Here is a 23072-nt window from a genome sequence, read left to right on the forward strand (position 1 = left end):
AAAACTAATTAAACTTGTTTTAATAAAATATCTCGTCGTTACATATCATATATAAATATTTATATATTTATATAAAAATAAATATTTAAATATTCTTTTTTTCTTTTTTATTTTGGCCTGGAAGGTATAATACCTTTACCTTCTAATTCCTCTTTAAGTTTACCCTTTTGTATTTTTCCACTTACAGTTTTTGGATAATTATCCACGAAGACAACGTATTTTGGTATTTTAAAATGTGCTATTTTTCCCTTGCAATATGCTTTCAATTCCTTCTCGCTTAAACTTGCACCTTCGAAAAGACGAATGCATGCGCAAATTTCTTCTCCATATATTTCATCATAAGCTCCTATACACTGAGCTTCTATTATACTTGGATGAGTAATTAAAAAGTCTTCGATCTCCTAAATAATTATTAAATACATTTGGGATTAGTTAAAATTTTAGATACATTTCATTTATAACAATAATGAAATTGTTGAGTTACTTTTAAAATAAAATTAATACGATATTATCTCTTTACGTTAATAAAATTAAAAGAAATTAGCAGATAAAAAAAGATTGGCATAATACCGATATACATATATGTGCATATTATTATATAAATAAATGATTACCTTAGGGAAAATATTTTCTCCTCCGCGAATAATAAGATCCTTTATTCTTCCTATGATCTGACCATATCCATTAGATTGTAAAATAAATTGATCACCAGTCTTTAACCAGCCATCCTCGGTCAAAATCTTTTTAGTATTCTCAGGATCTTTATAATAACAGATCATAGTATTATAACCACGTACCCAAAGTTCACCTGGTGTTCCAAATGGTACTGGATCACCCATCTCATTAACGACCTATTCTTGTAAAAAGCAAAAAGTTAAAGAGAGAAAAAGAAAGAAACCATACATTTACGAATATAATTATCACGATACAAATAATTTACCATAACTTCGATATTATCTGATACATATCCCACCGTGTTCTCAGTTAACGTTTTATCTTCTCCAGGTAAACTTTGAAAAACAATACCTGTAAGTTCAGTGAGGCCATAAATTATCTAAAAAACAAAAGAAAAAAAAAATGAAATAAAAAATAAAATAGAAATGATAAAAAATATTATGAAAAAAAATATGAATCATTGCAAGAGCACTTAATCACATCTAATTCTCAGAAAGCAATAATCGTAATGGATTAATCCACTTTCCGAATCGGCTTAGTCCAAAAATACATTTTACAAAGAAAGCTCTACATATCGATCGCAGCAAAAGGTAAGGCGATATTCCTCCTTAGAGTAGCTTTTATGCATACGAATCAAGCGCTTGCTACAAAGATATGTGCATAGATAACAACGAGCCACTTGGGTCGTCGACTTTTCTCTCTCTCTCTCTCTCTCTCTCTCTCTCTCTCTCTCTATCTATCTATCTCTCGAAGGAGAAAAAGGAGAAGAAGGGCTTTTTTTCTCTCTGGCATAATCTCGTTTCTATTTGATAACGAGAATAACGAAAATAATAACATAAGAAATGAGATAAAAAAACGTTTATTTTTATGTATTTCCTGACCGATTATGAAAGCTAAACGAATTTTTATGACGAGCCATTAATATATTAATTATACCTTCATATCATCAATACCAAGGATATCTTTAACACGTTTATGGAGTTCAGAAGATATAGGTGCACCACCGATTATACCCATACGGGCTTGTATCGGCAAACGTAATTGTTGTTGTATATTTATCATGTTTATCTGAATAATGAAAATACAATAAATGATAGAATTTCAGCACGTAAATGAGATTAGTTCGTAAAACGATTAAAAAGATAGCCTTACCCACATTGTCGGAGTTCCATAAATCACGTCGCATTTTTCTTCGGCCATTACTTGTAAGGACTTTATAGGATCGAATGAACGTGATTCTAAAATCGTCGTACAACCTGAAAGTATGGTACTTATTTGTCCATAAATAATTCCAAATGCATGGAATAATGGAACGTTTAAACAACTTTTGTGACCCAGTCGTAACTCTCTTCTGTTCACTCCCTTTAATGGCATAGAAAAGATTTAGAAATTTGGAAGAATATCATGATCGAAAGGATTTTTCGTTCGGAGAAAGAAAAAATTTAGAAAAATTCTTTTACGATAAGTTCCTCTTAATCAAGCGAAATAAAATATAATCAAATTCTTATTGTATTGATATTCCTTTATATTCGAGGATTGTAGAACGATCCATCCTTACCTGTTCAATATTATTCACGAAGGATCTATGAGACAGTAAAGTAGCTTTCGGTTTTCCAGTCGTACCGGAAGTAAACTGTATGTTACAGGCGTCGTAAGAGGAGACGTTACCTTGTTCCGCAGAGATAGCTTCAACCTCGATTTTGCTTGCTAAGGATTCTACGTCTATCAAACGGCGAGTACCACTGAAAAAACGAGAAAGTGATCGATTGCAAACATGACGTTGACATTTTCGTCGCTATTGAAATCATCGATTGAAGAAAAGTTTTTCTCTATCTCATTAACCTAATTACATATCTATTCTATTTGCAGGTATAAATCATCGATCAAATTGCTGAACGAAAATTAAATCGAATGAAGAATGAAAATTATTGAAAGAAAATCTCGGAATCAGAAAAGATTAAAAATTGATAAGTATAATTTCCTATATTAAATGCGTATTATGTTCTACTTTAAAGCCTCATAAACTTCTAAAAATTATTATTTTTCATAATCCACTAATTACTATTGATAAATGATCTATAAACCATTAAAAATTGATATGAGATATAATAAATATCGCGAACTTGAAGAAACTAGACAGGAATAGTAATTCCCACGCGATACCTTTTTAACTAGATCAACTTTGAATTGTTTATCCGACAATTTTCAATGAATAATTTCGATAAAACTAAAATTCTCTTAAAATTTAAATTACTCTCGACATTTCATTATTTAACATAATTTAATACATATTGGAAAATATCTGCTCTAATCGATTAATATCTCACTGATACCAATCTTTCGATTGATTTTTAATTAAGATAGAAGTAGGAAGAAGATAAAAAGATCATCAAACACGTATAAGTAATTAATTTTCAATGTTTCAGGACGAATATAAACAAAGCTGATATCTCACGCGATATTCATTAATAGACGTGTAAAATCTTTACGAGATTTCATGAATGAAGGGAACACCAAATTAAGATAAATTATTCTACAAATTCTAATAATCATAAATTTTTTTACGTACGTTACGTGATCCTTTGACCATACAATGATATGCTCCAAATCGGGACAAAATTCTTTGGCACTCAAAACCATGTTAACATAATTTTGTGTTTTAAATTTTACAGGTATGAAAATAGCCTTAGCTCCAACTTTTTGTAAACAATAAATTAATTCATCTCGTTGATAAGCCGAATTAATAGCAGTGTTAATCAGGCCCAATCTAGTGGAAGAGAAAAACGTGATGAACCATTCGATATCGTTCGGACCAAATATCCCGATTCTGTCGCCTTTCTTCAAGCCCAATTTCTTCATTCCAGCTGCTAATTTGTCGACACGAAGAAGCACATCGGAGAAAGTTAATCGTACTTTTTGATGATGAGAAACTATGCACTCATGATTAGGCCATTTTTCTGCAGCTTCTTTTAACAATTGACCAATTGTTTCATTTCTCAATGGTTTATTACCAGGATGATAATAATAAGCATGTTGTTTGTCAATTGTTGGATAAATAGATTTCTTTCTTTTTTGAAGAATAAATAATTTCGAAAAACTTGATTGATCTAAAATCATTATGAAATAATACTCTACCATGTTTTGAAAATGTATTAATTGACCTCTCTATTGAACGATCTAAATTTTTCTTCACTCACCATTAATATCTGTATTCGAATGATACGAATATTCAGGAAAATATCCCGTATTCGAGATAATACTTCTAATAGCACGTGAAGAAAAACATTTAGTTTGAAGGTGAAACATCATTAACAATATATTATGTTTGCCAAATAAAGAAAAAGGTCGGTCGAACTTAAAGCACGTTTAACTTTCTTAAAACTATGAAGGAAAACTCAGATTATCCAGTTATCTATAAAGAACGAAACAGTATAATAACTTATTCAAGTATAGATATATGAGAATTTAACGTAAGCATTTTTATCAATGTTTTGCATATATTATCATCAATTTGTAGTATAATAATATAATAAAATGTATCAATTTATTAGAACGAATATATGTTAATCTAAATATCAAAATAAACAATGGAAATATTAAATGATATAGAGCTACATACGAGTACGAAAAAAATTATGAGTAATAATAATTATTACGAGTAGTAATAATAATTACGTGTAATATAATATCTATTAATATATATTATACATATAGTTGATTATTATATAATAGAACGTTATATAACTGAACATATAATATATACATACAGTCTTATCATTTATGCATATGCATATGAACATTTATATTTATGCAACAATTATATTATATATTTTTATATATACTTATTTGACAAACAATTTAATCACTACGACAAATTACGAGAATACGCGTTTCCATATGTTAACTGAATCCATTTATAACCAACAGAAATATGTTATCTGCTTATTTATAAGGAGAGAGGTCAAATGGTTGAATATATTTATAAAACTGTTTCTGATCTGCTTCATAATCGTTTTCTTCAAATTTTCATTTTTTTTTTTTTTTTCCTTTTTCTTTATGTACTTGTATACCAGACTATCGAAATGGAGAAAGAGAGAAAGAGAAAAAAAAGGAAAAAAAAGCGAATTTTAATAAACGATAACGAAAAAACAAAATGATAACAAGAATATTTAAAAAAAATTATCTATAGATAATGAAATCTTATCATTATGAAGTAGAAGAAAGAAGATCCATAACACGTGGATCCTTTATACAAAATTGGAAAAAAAAAAGAAAGAAAAAAAGATATCTCAAAAGATAAAATAAAGAAAGAAAGAAAAAAAGTGAGGTCGGACTTGGATGGCGTGCCAACGTTTCAGTCAGGAAGTCGCGTGTCGACATTAAATCCAAACTCCCACTACGTCGACGTACAAGCAATCTCCTTATGAACCACTACCTCGATACAGCCACTAGCTTTCGTTTTCTTGCACTCTACGAAAGCAGTACGAACGGCCTAGTCACGAGAACACACTGAGAAAACGTTCGAATCGCCTAACAAGTTCTTAGTGTTGGTTACCGTTACTTTAACGAATCAGGATTGGTCGATTCCCCTACGAACGTCGGAGAGCAACCCTTCTACTTTGCTCGGCTTTAACACGGTTCGTCTTTAGAATCGTCAGGATTGCCGTGGTGATAGGATGAACTTAAAGTGTTCGTTAGAAACCTGTCTAACGTTGCCAATGATACGCGTTTAGATTTTTAATCTATTGTTAAACAATCAGCAATAATTCAAAGTCAATAAAGATTTTATTAGATTTTCTTTCAAGATAATATCACGTTTAACGTGGAAATAGAACCGGATCGAACCATGTTCGGCGAAGAAAGACAGTACGACGTAACATGAGCAGTAACAAGAGATCTCAGGGCAACAAGGACGATAAGAAGAATATTCCAAATAAAGAAGATAGTCCAGCTGGTGGAAAGGATGATGGTGCTTCGGTATCAGCGGGTAGCAATGGAGGTACCAGTGGAGAACCATCACAACCGGGTAGCAAACCTGGATCGGCAGGTGCCACTGCTAGGGAAGGTGCCCAAAGACTTTTGGCACTTGCTGCACGGGGAGAATGGGCACCCGTGGACCAGTTGCTCAAATCTATGGAAAAGGCGGTCCAGAATGCGGCTGAGGAAGGTTTTATCGCACCTCTGTCTGGTCTTATGGACCCGGTTAGTACATTTGAATTCAATATCTTTATTATTATAGTATTAATTTAATCAAAGAATAGAAATTATTTTGAAAAAATTGTATCAATCAATAATTCTAAAAGATTGATAAATAAACAAATAAATATATTATTATCAGACGACTGGAATGACGCCGTTGATGTATGCAGTGAAGGACAATCGTACAGGATTACTGGACAGGATGATAGAGTTGGGTGCTGATGTTGGAGCACGGAACAATGCAAGTAACCAGTAATGACTCGTTCGACCGTGAACATTTCCTTTTTTTCTTTCTTTCTTTCTAAGAATATTAAGAATGTTAGGAATTAGAAAGTCGAAGCTCACTTTTCTCTTGACGGCCTTAAAATGAACCCCAATATTAAAATAGTTAGCTAGAACAAGTGACATTGTCATTACGTTTAGTTTGTGCTTTACACGTAGTACTCTAACACATAATAATGTCGCTTGACCAGCTTGAGTTAGCAAAGGTAACGTTAAACACGAAACCTGTACAGTTAATGATCTACCTCTAATCCGTGCAAAGTTGAGAGGGTGTTAGGATTGCGTGAATGAGGGCCAAGGCCAAGGGGCTTGTCGAGCCAACAAAGTGTTTGTAAGTAAGCAACTAGGCCGGTCAGTTTAACATGATTATCGGACTTCTTTATTTTCCGTCCTATTAAGATTAAGAATACTCTACTGAGCTCTTGGCCCCAGGATTCATTAAAGTTAGATTACATAATGCTGATAGATTTATTTGTCATTAAAGACGTTCATTTTCATTCTCAATCTCGAATCGATCATAATAAATGATCCTTTTTTATAGTTATCGTTTTAATTCTCTAACATGAATTGTCTAATCGAACATCTAATATACAAAGATTTTCGTTTATCACTGTAAGGAATTTGATGGAATTTCCATATCCATATTAAAGTTTCATACACAATAGCACGATCGTGTACTTTGCCGGTTGAATATCGACCACGGCCACCGCCCTCGCTATGGCTCCAATATAATTTTCAAATTGCACGCTAATAAACTGTGATTGAAACGGCGGAACCATTGCCGTGATTCGTCCGATTAATGTTGGGTGCGGCGAAGTGCAATTTACGATCGTGTTACTTTATTACTTTGGGAAATGCTTCTCTTTGAATTAATCTATGTAATAGAAGGTTGAACTGTGACGATTATAAAGTTCGTGGAATAATCTCTTTAAAAACGATAACAATGTGTTATAGGGGTTTAATTTGTTTTAGGACAATTATAATGCTTTGCACATTGCTGCTATGTATTCGAGAGAAGATGTGGTCAAGTTGCTTCTTTCGAAAAAAGGTGTTGATCCTTATGCTACCGGAGGGGTAAGAATTGAAAAGAAATTCAAACGATGTAATAAAATCTAAAAGATTCTAAAAAATATTTTCTCCTAGTCGAGACAACAAACGGCAGTTCATTTGGTTGCATCTAGGCAAACTGGTACAGCAACATCAATTTTACGTGCTTTACTGGCTGCAGCAGGAAAAGACATCAGATTGAAAGTCGATGGTGTAAGTAAATGCATCAGGAATGTTTTAAAATTCATTATTGAATGAAATAACTCGTTGACTATTTGCTTTCGGTAAGGAAGATCAATGATACGTACTAAAGTTAAAAAGTGGAACGTTCGTGTAATTCCTTGCACCGAAGGCACGATCACAAGCTAATACGTACAAAAGTTCCAATTGGGAGAAGATAAAAAATTTCAAAACGATCCCCGTTTGCTTCTCGCGTGACACGAACCTTGCAAATCGGTGAACATCGCTACCTGGCACCGACTTGGCTCGTAATTCTCCTCTTCTCTTCCCTTTTTTTCCGTCTCACTCTCTCTCTCTCTCTCTCTCTCTCTCTCTCTTCTCAACGATGCCAATATCGTAGCGATGATATGACTATCATAAACAATATCTATAAATATCGGTCTGCTCTGTAAACCTTTGAGAGATTTATTTTTCCTTCCCTTCTAATAGAATTCCTGTTAGAAATGAAATTAATAAAATGTTCTCGATTACTGTTAATCACAAAATAAATAATGCTAATAAACAGAATATGTTTTTAATCGATTAATAGAGAGGAAAGATACCACTTCTCTTGGCAGTCGAAGCTGGTAATCAATCCATGTGCCGCGAATTATTATCTCAGCAAGCACCAGATCAACTTCGAGCTACCACTCCAGCTGGAGACTCGGCTCTTCATCTGGCTGCTAGACGAAGGGACATTGATATGGTTCGGATTCTGGTGGATTACGGAGCTCCAGTAGACATGCAAAATGTATGTATATTAATCCAAGAAGAAAATATAATAATGAAATTCTTAGAGCAACAAGTCTCACAATTAAACTTCCAACAAATGTTAATCACATTTTCGCGCTGGCTATGGTATCGATCGAGTCAACATAATTTCATAGGCGTTTGCTAGGCTAAGAAATGCGTGTTCAACGTAATGAGAAAAGTCATCATTCATTGTGACTTAAAATCTCTTTAACCAATCGTAGTGGATAAAATGCTAAAAATGCTTTTTATAACTCTCCAACACACTGTTTTATAATTCTCCAACAAACGAATTACGTCAGCTTTATTTAATTACTATTGCTAATACTAGGGTTGAAGGGCATGCATGCGTAATGTATGAGGTTAATCGTCGCAGTGCGTATATTAGTTCGAGTCCAGTTCGAGAATAACTCTTTAGTCGTTCATGAGATCTATCAGGAGACGCTTCGTAGGTCCTAAAAGAAGATTCTACTTTCTAGATATATTATCTAGCAAACAAAAGATCAATTTTTGCAGGGTGAAGGTCAAACAGCATTGCACATTGCAAGTGCCGAAGGTGACGAGATTTTAGTCAAGTACTTCTACGGTGTTAGAGCATCGGCATCGATTGCTGATCATCAAGATCGAACGCCTATGCACTTGGCTGCGGAGAATGGGCATGCCACGATAATTGAACTTCTTGCTGATAAATTCAAGGCCAGCATATTTGAGAGAACGAAAGACGGCTCCACCCTAATGCATATAGCGTCTTTGAATGGACACTCGGAATGTGCCACGATGCTCTTCAAAAAGGGCGTGTACTTGCACATGCCAAATAAACGTGGAGCAAGATCTATTCATACTGCAGCTAAATATGGTCATGTGGGAATCATTAGTACACTCCTACAAAGAGGAGAAAAGGTCATTTTTTTTCCTAATTTTCTTTCTCAATGAATCAAATAAATTGATTTCGAAGGGCTGACTCCAATGAAATTCTTTTGGACAGGTGGATGCAACAACGAATGACAATTACACGGCGTTGCACATAGCCGTGGAGAGTGCCAAGCCAGCTGTCGTTGAAACTTTATTGGGTTATGGAGCTGAGGTGCACGTTAGGGGCGGCAAACTTCGAGAGACTCCACTTCATATAGCGGCACGAGTTCCAGACGGCGATAGGTGTGCTTTGATGTTATTAAAATCTGGAGCTGGACCCAATTTGACAACGGACGATGGACAAACTCCTGTTCATGTAGCTGCCAGTCACGGGAACTTAGCAACTTTATTACTTCTCCTCGAGGACGGCGGTGATCCAATGTTTAAGTCGAAAGTATGAGAAATACGTTTGGCTATCAACCTTTGAGTTACTTCTTTATATTTCAACGATTATTGCACAACAAACACGCTTAATGGCACTCGATGATGGCACCAATGTACGTATTTTTAGAGTTGACAGGCTTATATGATCGGACTTTGTGTTAAAATTTGATCGATTATTCTTATTTTAATTCTTCCATTCTACTTGTACGTTTTATCTCTTGTTTGTTAGAACGGTGAAACCCCTCTACATTTGGCCTGCAGGGGATGTCGAGCAGACGTGGTCCGTCATCTAATCGAATTTGTGAAGCAAAACAAAGGACCAGAAGTTGCAACTTCTTACGTGAACAGCGTAACGAACGAAGGTGCCAGTGCTTTGCATTACGCCGCCCAGATCGAACCATCCGAGGTTGTAATACCAGGAGACGATCGTGCAGTTGTACGTGCACTTCTGGAAGGAGGAGCCGATGTTTCGTTGCAAACTAAACAAGCTCAAGAATCTGCTTTTCATCACTGTGCTTTAGCTGGAAACAACGAAGTACTTTCCGAAATGATCAGCCATATGTCAGCTACAGAAGTTCAGAAAGCTTTGAACAGGCAAAGTGCAGTTGGTTGGACACCTCTGTTGATAGCGGCTCATCGTGGTCACATGGAATTGGTGACGAATCTTTTAGCTAATCATGCCAGAGTAGACGTCTTCGACTTGGAGGGTAGATCGGCACTTCATTTAGCTGCTGAACATGGCTATCTTCAAGTCTGTGATGCCTTACTGGCAAACAAAGCCTTCATAAACTCAAAGTCTCGCGTTGGTAGAACGGCATTGCATTTGGCAGCAATGAATGGTTATTCTCATTTGGTTAGATTTCTCATTCAAGATCATGGTGCTGCGATAGACGTGCTTACACTGAGGAAACAGACTCCTCTTCATCTGGCAGCAGGCGCTGGTCAATTGGAAGTCTGCAAGCTTCTTTTGGAACTTGGTGCTAGCATAGACGCTACCGATGATCAAGGACAGAAGCCGATTCATGCCGCTGCCATGAATAATTACGCTGAAGTGGCACAACTCTTTCTACAAAGACACCCGAGTTTGGTGATGGCATGCACCAAAGACGGAAATACATGTGCCCATATAGCAGCGATGCAGGGAAGCGTAAGAGTGATCGAGGAACTAATGAAATTTGATCGTCAGGGTGTAATTTCAGCGAGAAACAAGTTGACCGAGGCAACGCCCCTTCAATTAGCTGCCGAAGGTGGTCATGCTGAAGTAGTAAGGGCTTTGGTAAGAGCTGGTGCTTCCTGTGCCGATGAAAATCGTGCCGGCTTCACTGCGGTACATTTGGCAGCTCAACACGGACACGGACAAGTTCTAGAAGTGATGAAATCTTCTCAATCTTTGAGAATTTCGAGCAAGAAATTGGGTGTAACGGCGCTCCACGTTGCTGCTTACTTTGGCCAAGCTGGTAAGCATATTTTATATTTAACAAATATTCAAATTTTCAAAAACTTTTCTAATCTTCTGATACACCATAGTCAATTGATATTCAATTGAAAAACTCGGTCGAGAATCTATTTTTAATTAAAGTTTCACTTATGCGCTGTAATGCACGTTATCATCCTTAAACTGCAGTATTATTCGCGTATTTAACTAACATATATCAACGGTAACTGGTACGAACATTTTGGTTTGGCCATTAGAAAAGGGTCATCATACCCATGCGTGATTCCAGCAAATCGTTTTTCACTGTACCCTACTGCACGTATTTTGGCATATGTACATTGAGGAATAGGATTTTCGCGTGACTCTTCCGACTGGTTTAAAGTCAAATGTAGTGATCAGTAATGTCGCCGAAAGTGAGATTTTCCCCGCGAGGACGACTGCGGTCACGCGAAAATCTCTTTTGTTGCGTTGCATAGATTTTCTAAAGACTTATCTTATAAGATCTTTCGAGCAAAAGGAAATGCATAATCGTTAGATCGTAAGAAATAGTTGAGATTTGCCTCTTCAAAGAATAATAATAAAAGGTAGAGCAACATTTATCGAATAAAATAATAGTTATCGTGAGCTCGTAAAACACGATCAAGCGATTAAACAACAATGTGAAATTCCTTTGCTCATAGGAATTTTTCCGGATTACCATGCACTAGGTGAATTTCAAAGAAAATCAACGTATTGTTCGAGTTTTATTTTAAACCAACGGTCGAAAGTTCAAGACCATTTATTCTACCTAATCGTAAATACCTGATCTCGAAGTTTAAGATTTAGGTGTCGCTGGTCACGAACTTAGAAACTGTATAACTAATTCGTGCAAGAATGTTCAAGTACCGTTTTGTTCCGTCCAGTCACGTTAATTATTTGTATCTCGTCGCCTCAAATGCCTAATCGATCTAAATTCTTCGACGAAATTAACAAAAACGGACTAACAATGAACAATTTCTCTCGAAGCATTGCTTTTACTTCTTTTTTTACAATTTTTTCCAGATACCGTCAGAGAGTTACTGACAAATGTTCCTGGAACTGTTAAATCCGATCCACCTACCGGCGGTTCTTTGGTAGGAGAATTAGGAAGCGAATCTGGCATGACACCCCTTCACCTAGCAGCCTATTCAGGAAATGAAAATGTCGTACGACTTCTTTTAAACTCTGCTGGAGTACAGGTAATCGATACTACAGAATGATTACGCCTGAATAAACCCGAAAATGGAATGGAATAGTATATAAAAAAAAATATCTATATATTCTTAGGTGGACGCAGCGACAACTGAAAATGGATTCAACCCTTTGCATTTAGCTTGTTTCGGTGGGCATATCACGGTAGTTGGTCTTCTTCTCAGCAGATCAGCAGAATTGTTGCATAGTTCCGATCGTTATGGAAAAACTGGCCTCCATATAGCTGCTACACATGGGCATTATCAAATGGTAGAGGTACTGTTAGGTCAAGGAGCAGAGATAAATGCTACCGATAAGAATGGCTGGACTCCTTTGCACTGTGCTGCTCGTGCTGGTTATCTCGACGTCGTCAAACTACTCGTCGAAAGTGGAGCTTCACCAAAAAGCGAGACAAACCTTGGTTGTGCTCCTATTTGGTTCGCCGCTTCCGAAGGTCATAATGACGTATTAAAGTATTTGATGGAAAAGGAACACGATACCTATGCTCTTATGGAAGACAGAAGGGTATAAAGTTTTATGCGTTATCAAGGCCAATGATGAAAAATGCTAGAGCCACACCCTGATCATTCTCTTCACGCTTACCTTAAAAATTTTCTCAGAGATAACCATGAGAAAACTCACGCTTATATTTGAGAAAATTTTTCTCATTGCTAGAATCGATATACCAAAGTAATAACTTAGCACTTAACGCGAGTAGTACACGCGATATGGAACTACAGTTATGACCTTCTACTTAATATCGTTTTTTTATTCGAGGAAAAAAAGACATTGCAAAATTCTATTAGTTCTTATACGTATTATTAACGATTTATCAATTCGATTAATATAGCCTGTTCTTCAGCCTTAAAGAGCCCACAACTGATCGATAAGAAAATATCTTTTTGTTTCAGTTCGTCTACAATATGATGGTTTGCAGCAAGAGTAATAACAACAAGCCAATCGAAGAGTTTGTTCTGGTGTCTCCAGCACCTGTAGACACTGCAGCTAAACTCTCCAACATCTATATGAAATTATCGGAGAAAGAAAAGGAACGAGCAAAAGATTTGATTGCAGCTGGAAAGCAATGCGAGGCTATGGCAACAGAATTACTCGCTCTTGCGGCAGGTGCCGATTCAGCTGGCAGAATTTTAACGTCTATGGATCGAAGAAATGTAGAATTCTTGGATGTGCTGATTGAAAATGAACAAAAAGAGGTGATAGCTCATACAGTTGTACAACGTTATCTCCAAGAACTTTGGCAAGGTAGCCTAAATTGGAACGCTTTCAGAACGATTCTCCTATTCATAGCCTTTCTGATTTGCCCACCAGTTTGGGTAGTCTTTGCTCTGCCACTGGGGCACAAGTACAACAACGTGCCGATCATAAAATTCATGTCGTACTTAACGTCCCACATTTATTTGATGGTATTTCTGATGCTAGTTGGGATAACACCAATATATCCAGTCGTAAGATCCAATTTATTACCATACTGGTACGAATGGTGTCTTCTGGTGATGCTGTCGGGTCTTCTACTCTTCGAATTGACCAATCCCAGTGATAAAAGTGGCCTTGGCTGGATCAAATTAGCAGTCCTTCTCTTCGGTATCTTCGGTGTTGCCTTTCATCTTATGGGATTCGTCATAATCAAACGTGTATACTGGCCAACGTTATTGTATCTAAGAAATCAACTCTTCGCCTTGAGTTTCCTGCTAGCTTGCGTTCAGATCCTGGACTTTTTATCCTTCCATCATCTCTTTGGACCATGGGCCATCATCATCGGCAATCTCATGAAGGATCTCGCCAGATTCCTCGCTGTATTGGCCATCTTCGTCTTCGGCTTTTCCATGCACTTCGTCGCTCTCAACCAAGCATTTCAGAACAACGCAAATCTTGTGGAGGGAAAAACTGAGAGTGCCTTTCACGACGGTAAGTTCGATGCACTTATAATAACTGGCTTCGTGATATGTACGAGCCAGCTGATAGCGTTTCCTTTATCTTATCTTCGCTCTCTTCAGATTTGCCGACATTATAAATTTATTTATTATAATATTCTTTTTTTATATCCGTAATATGATCGCATATATAGATGGTAGCAGCGTAGATGTTAACGTAGGTTTAGATTTTAGAAATGAAAATTGCTTTAAGGCCAATTAATCCAAAAAAAGAAAAAAAAGAACTATTTATATAGGATGTAGCGAGTGCTTTTTTTTCATCGGTACGTCATTGCGTCCGAATAATGAAATGAAGCAAGACACCGTTTTCTGTAGCAGATCATCCGTGCTTCCTGGTAATTGTAGATCACGTACAAATTCCTTCGGGTTATTAACATCTTTAGGAATTTCATTCGACTAATCGATGATTTATTATCCGTGAAATATGTAAATATGTAAATGTTTCTATATCTTATGTATATATATGTGTATATATATGTATATATATACACGCCGAAGGGAAATTCTACTGGGGAAACTTTTCAGAGGCTAAAGCTGATTCAAACTTGAGATATTGTACATTAATTAAAATAATAGGAATGGTCGAAATTAGGTTCGTTTAAGACGAGGCATAGACGTAATTAGAGAAAATTACAATGATAGATATGTCCGCCAATTTAACGGAATGGATAACGGAGACGCCAGCACCGGCGACTCCTCATTACTTCAGCCGCTACAGGAAAAAGAATGAATGTTGTGACGATAACTCCCGAGAGAGTAAGTTTTGCCAGATCGACAAGAATGACAAAGCAGCAAATTGAGAACAATGATAAAACAAAGCAAAGTGGCACGTGCGCAAAAATTGAATGCAGGACACGCTCGATGTCAGTGTCGTCCCGTCTGCATTGTGCATCTTGAATGATGTACGCCATGTCTGTGTGCTGCCTGCCAAGACTGTTGCCTGATAACAGCAATATTCTGCAAAATCAACGAGAACTGTACTTTCCATCCGTGCATTTTCGCTGCGATTCGGATAGGGACAGTTTTTTTTATTTATTATTATTTTTTTATTTTTCACAGGATCGCAGGACTCTCTTCTATTTTTATAGAATTCCCAACAACTGCAAAACATTCTCGTATACCTGCAGATTTGAAGTCTAAATAAGAAAGCGAATTTATTCTATTATAAACGAATATATATATAATAATAAAAAAAAAGAAAAAAAAAAAAAAAAAGAAAAAAAGACCTAGAGCAAACATGCAAAGTACTTCCGAAACGCAGCGTACGTTTATATGTATATCACGATAAACAATTCAAAGCTAATTCACTGTCGGCATGTCGTCGGAACGCCAATTTTCTATGTGCCGTGTACTTTGCAACCACCCTCTTTTCCCCGATTGTTTGTGTTCATCCTTTTTTATAATATTTACGTACTTGCGTTTTTCCTCGACTCCAGCTCGCGTTTTACGTCTCATGGGGAAGATAATAATATTTGAATAAACAACGTCTTAAGAATGCCAAATGAATGAATCGATTTTTGAAATACGAACGCTATCATTATTTTTACGTTCGATCCCCCGTTTAGAAACATCTCCCAAGTGTACTACGACTCTCTTCAATTTTGTTGAAGGCGAATTGTTGACTAACTGGGTACGTTGACACCTTTGATCAAGGCAATCTCATTGAGAAAATTTGCATGCATTCATCGCATCTAATGTCATAATTTTAAATCAAGAATCAGCGTGTCATATTCACGTCGTGTCAATGAGATCTTCAGTGATCCGGATGCTAAAAATGATTTAATTTGCATGTTGCATCCTTTCACTCACAGCAAACCAAATCAAACACGTACGTATGTTCGTGGTGTATTCCGGCACGCGTTTCATTGTTAAAACGAAGAAAGTGAAGTTCATCTGGAAGGGATCACCTAACCCAAAAGAATCAATGGAGTTGATAAAAATAATGAAATGTGATTGTGTTGAGAAATTCCAAAGGATTGCTGCATCTTGAAGCGTCTTCGATTAACTGCAGTTCTTTACACGGGGCTTGAATATCTTCGCGTCGACTTAGAACAAATCTATAACATATAATATATAATATAATCAAAAAACAACACACGCATACTATGCGTAAAGAAGGAGAATAATACAAGTTCAAGAAAAAAAAAAAAACAAATAAATAAAAACAAATTAAATCAATCAAATTTGGCATGCATTCAACGTTATACTCAGCCCGAGCATGACCACAGATTGTATAACAAAAGCATGAGCATGTTCGTTCGTTCGTTCGTTCATTCGTTATGTATTCGTTATGGTAAACACGCGAGTCAATTCGTAGTGAGTACCACCAGTAGCCACAGCCTGCCATGGCACGAAAAAGCAAGCGAAAAGCAAGACTGCAAAAAGAAAAGATAAAGAAAATCAAGATGCCTCTGTGTACCTCGAATTCCAGTAAAGATGAGTCCTATACTTGCCTTCGAGTATCTGTTCTTCGCCGTCTTCGGTCAAACGACACACAGCGAGCTCAAGGTCGAGGTCAATCAGCCGGACTGGACCTCGGTCCTCTTTAAGCTGGCCTTCGGCGTGTACATGTTGGTCTCGGTAGTGGTGTTAATTAATCTGCTTATCGCAATGATGAGCGACACCTATCAACGGATACAGGCACAATCGGATATTGAGTGGAAATACGGTCTGAGTAAATTGATCCGTAATATGCACAGGTAAGCCTGACATTTTTTTCTTTAACACTTAATGTTAATGTTAATCTCTGATCGAAAATGTAAGCAAATGTGACATTTAATTTGTCGTGTAGATCTTTAGCTTCATTTACCTGATGAAATATAGCCTAGAATGATGATAATTAGATCCTTTGTTTTTTTCTATGATCCATTGAGTCAGGTAATTAAGCTGGAACACATTGAAAATACGTTTCCATGTTGCAGAACGACTACAGCTCCTTCCCCGTTAAACTTGCTAACAACCTGGATCGTTTACTTCATCAAAGTATGCAAACAACGTGCAGCAAAACGCAAACGACCGTCTCTGGTACATATGATGGGTCTTCAACGTAGCGGTCGATTATCTCCAAGATCCAAGATGGGTGCAAAGTGGTTGGCCAAAGTCAAGAAGGGACAGGTCCAACCAAAAGACAGCGTGGCTCTTTCGGTAATGCATTTGAGCCCATTAGGCAGTCAATTGTCCTTTAACAGTGCTACCAGAATCGAGAGTGTGGTTGATTGGGACTCAATCAGGAAGAAGTATCTTGCTTTGACTGGGAACGAGCCTGAAAAAGAAGAGGACAAGGAGAAGGATGATAAGGACAACGAAAATGAGAATGAGGATGATTATGGACCTACTGTTTCAAATGCTCCGATGGTTCCAACAACGATGACCACTTCACCTATATAAATATGATCTCGCGAGCGTGAAAATTAAAATAATAATTTTAGGTCTATGTAGCTGACTAAGAAAAAAAAAAAAAAAAAAAAAAAAAAAAGAAAAAAAAGAAGAGAAGAGACAAAAGGAGAGATGAAAGAGCGGGCTTTTCGAAGGACGATCGTCTATATGATTTTAGAAGCTAAGTAAGTCTACGTTACGTAGTCTACATGTGCCTGTATTTATACAAAATAAATGTCACCTTTATTTTTACGAGTTTGGGATTGCGTCCTACTCAGTCAGCATGGCCAGAAACATGCGTTTGCATCGAATCATCTACACTAGCTCGAAATCTCATTGTATGTGGCACAGGAATATATCTTTAAGAATATTTTTAATGATCTTACGCGAAGTATTAAAAGTTTAGGTCTTTTCTTATATATTTAACACAATGCATGTCCAAAGTTACGTGCAGATTGATTTTTTCTCGTATTCGGCAGGAACGAAAGGAGCCTAGTGTGTGAATGCACTGACGTAAACGTAGGTCCTTAGAACGACTAAAAATCATCATAAAAATATTAAACAATTGTTAACCGGCACTGGCATGACATATGTCAGGGAGTAAACAATGCAAGAGAATGTTTTTATTATCTGTATGCAAGCTTCTTTCTTTCTCGCGTCGATGTGTCTTATCAGATATCTTGTTGGCACGTATTTCCAGTCAGGATGAGCCCGATACTGGCCGTTGAATTATTGTTCTTCGCCATCTTCGGACAGACCACTCATGAGCAGTTCAAGGTCGAACCTAACCAACCTGATTGGACCACGATCCTATTCAAGCTCGCCTTCGGCATTTACATGTTGGTATCGGTGGTCGTGTTGATAAACCTCCTGATCGCTATGATGAGTGACACTTATCAACGGATACAAGCTCAATCTGATATCGAGTGGAAATACGGATTGAGCAAACTCATTAGAAATATGCACAGGTAACGACAGCGAGTTTAAACTTTGTTTCGTTAGTTGTGTCTCTCTATCGTCCCTTAATCGTAATGTATCATACATTATTGTACTATCTCAAGATATCAATGATCATTAGGCACGAAATTGATTATCTTTCTTGATGATATAGAACAACCATGGCGCCGTCTCCTCTGAACCTTTTAACTACTTGGATAACGTACTTCTTCAAACTCTGCAAGAAACGTGCGGCTAAAAAGCAAAGACCATCTTTGATTCAAATGATGGGCTTGGAAAGAACTAGAATGTCGCCACGTTCGAAAATGGGAGCAAAGTGGCTGTCGAAGGTGAAGAAGACGCAAGTTATGCACAAGGACAGTGTGGCTTTGTCTGTAGTTCATTTGAGTCCATTAGGAAGTCAGCTGTCCTTCAACAATGTGATTAGGATCGACAATGTTGTTGATTGGGATGTCGTCAGACGAAAATATCGTGATCTCTACGGTGAAAATGTTGAGAAAGCTATCGAAGAGATAAAAGAAACTACAGAGATGGATCCTTTAATTGCCTTTGAGGAAGCATCGTCCATTGGTCCAGCTAGAAACGCGACGTCTGACTTACCAAATGCCTGATGAGGCGAAGAGGAACTCTAAACTCGTCTCTGATCGACTAGATAATTCTTTGTACTTTTATCGTTCATAAGAACTTAAGACATAAGTCTTTTTTTTCAAATAAACGATTAGATCTCGATTTGTGTTAGCGGTATACGCTTTACTTATTCTGCTCGACCTAATCCCACGTCGATCCGTGATCTAATCGATTACATGTACCATATTTTAGAGGCTACCATGGATATACCTGTCTGGTTAGGGAACCACCTCACGTTATGTGTTACGGTTAGTCACTTACATGTAATATGTAATGTAATATATATATATATATAAATATAAATATATATATATATATATATATATATATATATATATATATATATATATATATATACAGTATGTACTTTCTCTCTGTTATAAATTTCATAATCGATCTATTTGTTTGATGGTAGAATACGGCTGCATAATAATGTTAGTAATGCGTAGTAATGCACGCACGGCAATGTGCTGACGTTACTCACAAGAAGTGATTAAGAACAGTCGTTGTTAAAGTTGGTCACGTAATTAGAATGCATCCTAATCGTGCCGAAGAAAAATTATGAATGTATAACTTGCCTGTAGTCTTTCACGTAGCGTAATGTACTCGATGTGGCATGCGAATTCCGAAGCTTGTCAGCTAATGATCAATCATACCCCCACAAGACTTCAAAAGAATATTCATTTCATCATGCACATGCGATGCGTTTACATTTACCTAATTACTACAGAATATACTTATACCGTTCTCAACGCTGTTAGATGATTGTTATATTCGCATTTTTTAGTGTCACTTCATACATCTAAAGGTTTATTAGTTATGAGTATATTTTTAACATATGTCTTCTCTCATTCTATTTCTCTCTCTCTCTCTCTCTCTCTCTCTCTCTCTCTCTCTCTCTCTCTCTCTCTCTCTTTCTCTCTTTGTCTCTATGTCGACCTAATCAACATTTCTTCTGACACATATCATCGCATGTTATTAGGTTTATTAGAACAACGAACATTCCTTTTATCAATCGATTGCGAATCAATGATACTTGATGAGAGATGAAATCAGTCAGCACGAATTGATATGAATCAATCATTATGCGATATATCAAAGCTTAGATCATTAGGAAATTAGAAAAGTAAGATATCAGTAGAGATAGGATTGCTGCGAATAACATTTCTCTTTACATCCTTGTTGCTAAGAATGATGTTATAACATAGATTTTTTTTCAGTAAGAGTCAATCCTATCCGCATTACGGAATATCTTTTCTTCGCAATTTTTGGACAAAAGAATACCGACGATTTCTCGATTTCGGCGAGGCATAAGTTGCAACCAAAATGGACGATATATTTATTTAAGGTTGGTGATTTTTCAAAGAAAAATTTATATTCCATATCGTTTGCTCCAATTAAACATTTGCTATGCTTCCAGATATCATTCTCTCTCTACATGCTTGTCACCGTTATCATCTTGATCAATCTTCTAATTGCTATGATGAGTGACACTTATCAAAGTATCCAGTCGCAAAGTGATATAGAGTGGAAATACGGGCTCAGTAAACTTATACGTAAAATGCAAAAGTAAGTATTGTTTATGGGGATAATAACCTTGACGTTTTAACAATTTTTCTTTCTTTAAGAACACGAACTGCTCCCTCGCCGTTAAATCTGTTTACCACGTGGATAATATATCTTATAAAGATGTGTAAGAAGAAAACAAATAAAAAAAAGAAAATGAATGTAATGCATGGTTTTATGACGAAACATACACTTCCGAAAAGTTCATTCTCTCGAGTACGTTATGACAGTCAAGTCGATGAAATAGGAAAATTTAAGATGTTGAATCTAATGAAGTTTCTTCTTCTGTAGGATAATAAAATACTTTCATTGGATCGCAACAAGGTCAACGATGGTTTCGCTCTACTACGTTCGAGTCCTTTTCAAAGCCAATCATCATTAATTCAAGCGTCAAAAATAGAAAATGTCGTCGAATGGGACATAGTTCGTCGGAAATATAGAATGCGTTTTGGAGATGAGATAGAGAAACCGTCGGGAGAGGATCACATCGTCAATGGAACGATATAAATGATCTTAATTGTTTCGCAACAAGTATTAATTTCCAGTCAGTCTTATACCACAAATATAGTCATATTTCTTAAATATATACATTTGTACCACCTTATAGATACGAGAATATATTGAGAGTGATATAAAAATCATACTTGACGTTCTACTTTTATATCTCATTTTTTCCAAATGGTGGTTGTGCATTAGTTTCCAAGAAAAATGAACCACGAGCATTCCGATTAACGTTTTCACCCATGAACACCATAGTAGAGTTATCTCTGCACTTGCCTGCTTTAAATTCTATCCAACTATTGCATTGAACAGCACTAAAACTTAATGGATTGATAATAGATTCGCCCATAAAATCGTGAGCTCTAGCATGACTGCAGTATTCTGATAACAATAAAAACAAGAAAAGTTTACGCTTATAAAAAAAGAAAAAAAAAAAAAGAAAAAAAACATTAATAATTTAAAATCACTTACGAGCTGAGAAGACAGGACATCCAGGCTGCCTGAATGTTCCTCCGTTTGGATAGAAATCAACATGACCAATTGATCTGATGAAGCCAAGTGTTCCTGCGCAAGTGTGTATGATATCCACAAATTTGGCATCTCTAGAATCTAAACGAATTCTTAAATCGTTCAAACTCGAAGATTCGAAACCTGGTCGAGCTGGATCCATGCCAGTTATTCTTCCAATTGTTCCGGATACTTTCATCCCAGCAAATCCAGCAACATGAGCTCCTAAACTATGTCCTAGTATGTGTACATCGTCCAGCGAGAGGCCAGTTTGTGAGACAAGAAAATCCAACATTTCTGCTATATATTTGCCGATCTATAAGCATGATATATCCATCCAGAATTTTAGAAATTAACAATTTATTTTTTCTATAAATCGATTCATTTCATACAAACCTGGCGAGTTAGTTTCGCGGCGATCCCATACTCTTTCAACGATGCAGGGAACCAGTTGATGCTAATAACATTATAATTACCCACTGTTAGATAATTTTGTCGAAAATCTTGCAGCCAATATGTGTTTGCACTATCTGTCCATCCATGAATGAGTATCTTTGTAGGATTTTCAAATTCAAATGGAGATTCTTTTAGACCTGTTATATCATTCACCTTCAAAAAATATCCTTGAACAGGATTATTTTTTGTATAGAGCTTGAATGTAACATCTTCGGATATCAAATTCGGATCGAAAATATTATTTATAACCGATCGGTCATCTTGAATTGTTCCCATTGGATTAACAAGAGCATCTAAAAGTACTTCTCCTAAAAAAAATCTTTGCGATTTATCCGCCGTTAAATTGCGTTGCATATCATTGGTAAAACTTTTAGATAAATCTGTAAATATAACAGATTAACTTTACTATCAATTTCATCAACTAAAAACTTTAGATACTATATTAAAAGAGGACTGTAAAATATTTACTTAGAAGAGTTAATAAGAACACAAACCAAGCTATGAACGTCATGATTGCATTTGCTTAGACCAACAGTAGGTACCATTATTTATGTATTCGAATCTTATGTAACAATACAATTTTCTATTCTCATAAATTTTGTTGAGTAAAATAATAGGATAAAATTGTTGCCTAACTAATGGTTGTCATCTAATCAGTTCCGCTACATTACATTATTTACGTTGATTTATCTAGAATGAATTTTCTTTTTGTTTATTGGGCAATAAAAAGATAACAATCAGAAAACATGCATATATATATATATATATATATATATGTATATATATTATTATTATATAATTATAGAATATTTAATTATAAAAAAATTATATAAACATAAAAAATTATACATTTATCTTTTACGTACTATTAACAAAAAAAAATATTGTTTTTATTTTTAGATATTTTTAGATTTTTAGATCGTTTCACGATCTATTCGTAAAAAAACGAAAAATACTGTTTTTAGTTTGCTTATCACTAAAGAGATCTTCATAGTCAATATTTTATTTTAGTTAAATAT

The 23072-nt window shown here is 35.9% G+C and overlaps 5 protein-coding genes across 14 annotated transcripts in view; 3 read left to right on the top strand and 2 right to left on the bottom strand.

The window, feature by feature from the left end:
- LOC124956395 (medium-chain acyl-CoA ligase ACSF2, mitochondrial) lies at positions 1-5247 on the bottom strand. Of its 8 annotated transcripts, none has more exons than XM_047512143.1 (9): positions 5111-5247; positions 3873-4087; positions 3245-3782; positions 2234-2417; positions 1828-2037; positions 1612-1743; positions 941-1054; positions 615-851; positions 1-401 (listed from the first exon to the last, which is right to left on the bottom strand). In XM_047512143.1, the coding sequence occupies exons 2-9, from the start codon at positions 3982-3984 to the stop codon at positions 108-110; spliced, it is 1821 nt and encodes a 606-aa protein (XP_047368099.1). In that variant the 5' UTR covers positions 3985-4087; positions 5111-5247; the 3' UTR covers positions 1-107. The 8 variants fall into 8 exon arrangements, with proteins under 8 accessions (XP_047368099.1, XP_047368100.1, XP_047368098.1 ...); XM_047512144.1 differs by having other exon boundaries at positions 5027-5228; XM_047512142.1 differs by having other exon boundaries at positions 3873-4056; positions 5010-5228.
- LOC124956401 (serine/threonine-protein phosphatase 6 regulatory ankyrin repeat subunit A) lies at positions 4971-17452 on the top strand. Of its 2 annotated transcripts, XM_047512155.1 has the most exons (14): positions 4971-5877; positions 6014-6115; positions 7129-7230; positions 7300-7416; positions 7973-8173; positions 8689-9072; positions 9158-9478; positions 9698-10925; positions 11945-12120; positions 12209-12637; positions 13024-14038; positions 14707-14820; positions 16496-16763; positions 16986-17452. In XM_047512155.1, exons 1-14 carry the CDS (start codon positions 5554-5556, stop codon positions 17449-17451), a joined length of 5247 nt encoding a protein of 1748 aa, XP_047368111.1. In that variant the 5' UTR covers positions 4971-5553; the 3' UTR covers position 17452. The 2 variants fall into 2 exon arrangements, with proteins under 2 accessions (XP_047368111.1, XP_047368112.1); XM_047512156.1 differs by lacking the exon at positions 14707-14820 and having other exon boundaries at positions 4972-5877.
- On the top strand, positions 17083-19125 carry LOC124956397 (short transient receptor potential channel 3-like). Of its 2 annotated transcripts, none has more exons than XM_047512149.1 (3): positions 17083-17208; positions 18140-18407; positions 18551-19125. In XM_047512149.1, exons 2-3 carry the CDS (start codon positions 18145-18147, stop codon positions 19005-19007), a joined length of 720 nt encoding a protein of 239 aa, XP_047368105.1. In that variant the 5' UTR covers positions 17083-17208; positions 18140-18144; the 3' UTR covers positions 19008-19125. The 2 variants fall into 2 exon arrangements, with proteins under 2 accessions (XP_047368105.1, XP_047368104.1); XM_047512148.1 differs by lacking the exon at positions 17083-17208 and adding an exon at positions 17486-17624.
- Positions 18999-22805, top strand: LOC124956398 (transient-receptor-potential-like protein). The gene is made up of 6 exons (XM_047512150.1): positions 18999-19137; positions 19216-19271; positions 20244-20371; positions 20444-20592; positions 20652-20805; positions 20881-22805. Exons 2-6 carry the CDS (start codon positions 19262-19264, stop codon positions 21094-21096), a joined length of 657 nt encoding a protein of 218 aa, XP_047368106.1. The 5' UTR covers positions 18999-19137; positions 19216-19261; the 3' UTR covers positions 21097-22805.
- The window catches only part of LOC124956392, a 3767-nt gene continuing 1835 nt past the window's right edge, over positions 21141-23072 (bottom strand). The window contains exons 7-9 of the mRNA XM_047512137.1: positions 21994-22433; positions 21562-21913; positions 21141-21471 (exon numbers count right to left, since the gene is read on the bottom strand). Coding sequence (XP_047368093.1) covers positions 21248-21471; positions 21562-21913; positions 21994-22433 — 1016 coding nt within the window. The 3' untranslated portion in view covers positions 21141-21247. The remainder of the gene's footprint in view (positions 21472-21561; positions 21914-21993; positions 22434-23072) is intronic.

Source organism: Vespa velutina, chromosome 21 (genome assembly GCF_912470025.1).
Source record: "Vespa velutina chromosome 21, iVesVel2.1, whole genome shotgun sequence".
Classification (NCBI taxonomy): domain Eukaryota; kingdom Metazoa; phylum Arthropoda; class Insecta; order Hymenoptera; family Vespidae; genus Vespa; species Vespa velutina.

What these genes read in the sequence shown, in the direction of transcription:
- LOC124956395 (XM_047512143.1), bottom strand. Translation starts at nt 3,984, where the DNA reads ATGATGTTTCACCTTCAAACTAAATGTTTTTCTTCACGTGCTATTAGA. An exon ending in ATGGAACTCCGACAATGTGG is followed by an intron (nt 1,744 to 1,827) that starts GTAAGGCTATCT and finishes TTCATTATTCAG; the next exon opens with ATAAACATGATAAATATACA. An exon ending in GAGAAAATATTTTCCCTAAG is followed by an intron (nt 402 to 614) that starts GTAATCATTTAT and finishes ATAATTATTTAG; the next exon opens with GAGATCGAAGACTTTTTAAT.
- LOC124956401 (XM_047512155.1), top strand. Translation starts at nt 5,554, where the DNA reads ATGAGCAGTAACAAGAGATCTCAGGGCAACAAGGACGATAAGAAGAAT. An exon ending in TGCTTACTTTGGCCAAGCTG is followed by an intron (nt 10,926 to 11,944) that starts GTAAGCATATTT and finishes AATTTTTTCCAG; the next exon opens with ATACCGTCAGAGAGTTACTG. An exon ending in TTGATCCGTAATATGCACAG is followed by an intron (nt 16,764 to 16,985) that starts GTAAGCCTGACA and finishes TCCATGTTGCAG; the next exon opens with AACGACTACAGCTCCTTCCC.
- LOC124956397 (XM_047512149.1), top strand. Translation starts at nt 18,145, where the DNA reads ATGAGCCCGATACTGGCCGTTGAATTATTGTTCTTCGCCATCTTCGGA. An exon ending in CTCATTAGAAATATGCACAG is followed by an intron (nt 18,408 to 18,550) that starts GTAACGACAGCG and finishes TTGATGATATAG; the next exon opens with AACAACCATGGCGCCGTCTC.
- LOC124956398 (XM_047512150.1), top strand. An exon ending in CTTATACGTAAAATGCAAAA is followed by an intron (nt 20,593 to 20,651) that starts GTAAGTATTGTT and finishes TCTTTCTTTAAG; the next exon opens with AACACGAACTGCTCCCTCGC. An exon ending in CGAAAAGTTCATTCTCTCGA is followed by an intron (nt 20,806 to 20,880) that starts GTACGTTATGAC and finishes CTTCTTCTGTAG; the next exon opens with GATAATAAAATACTTTCATT.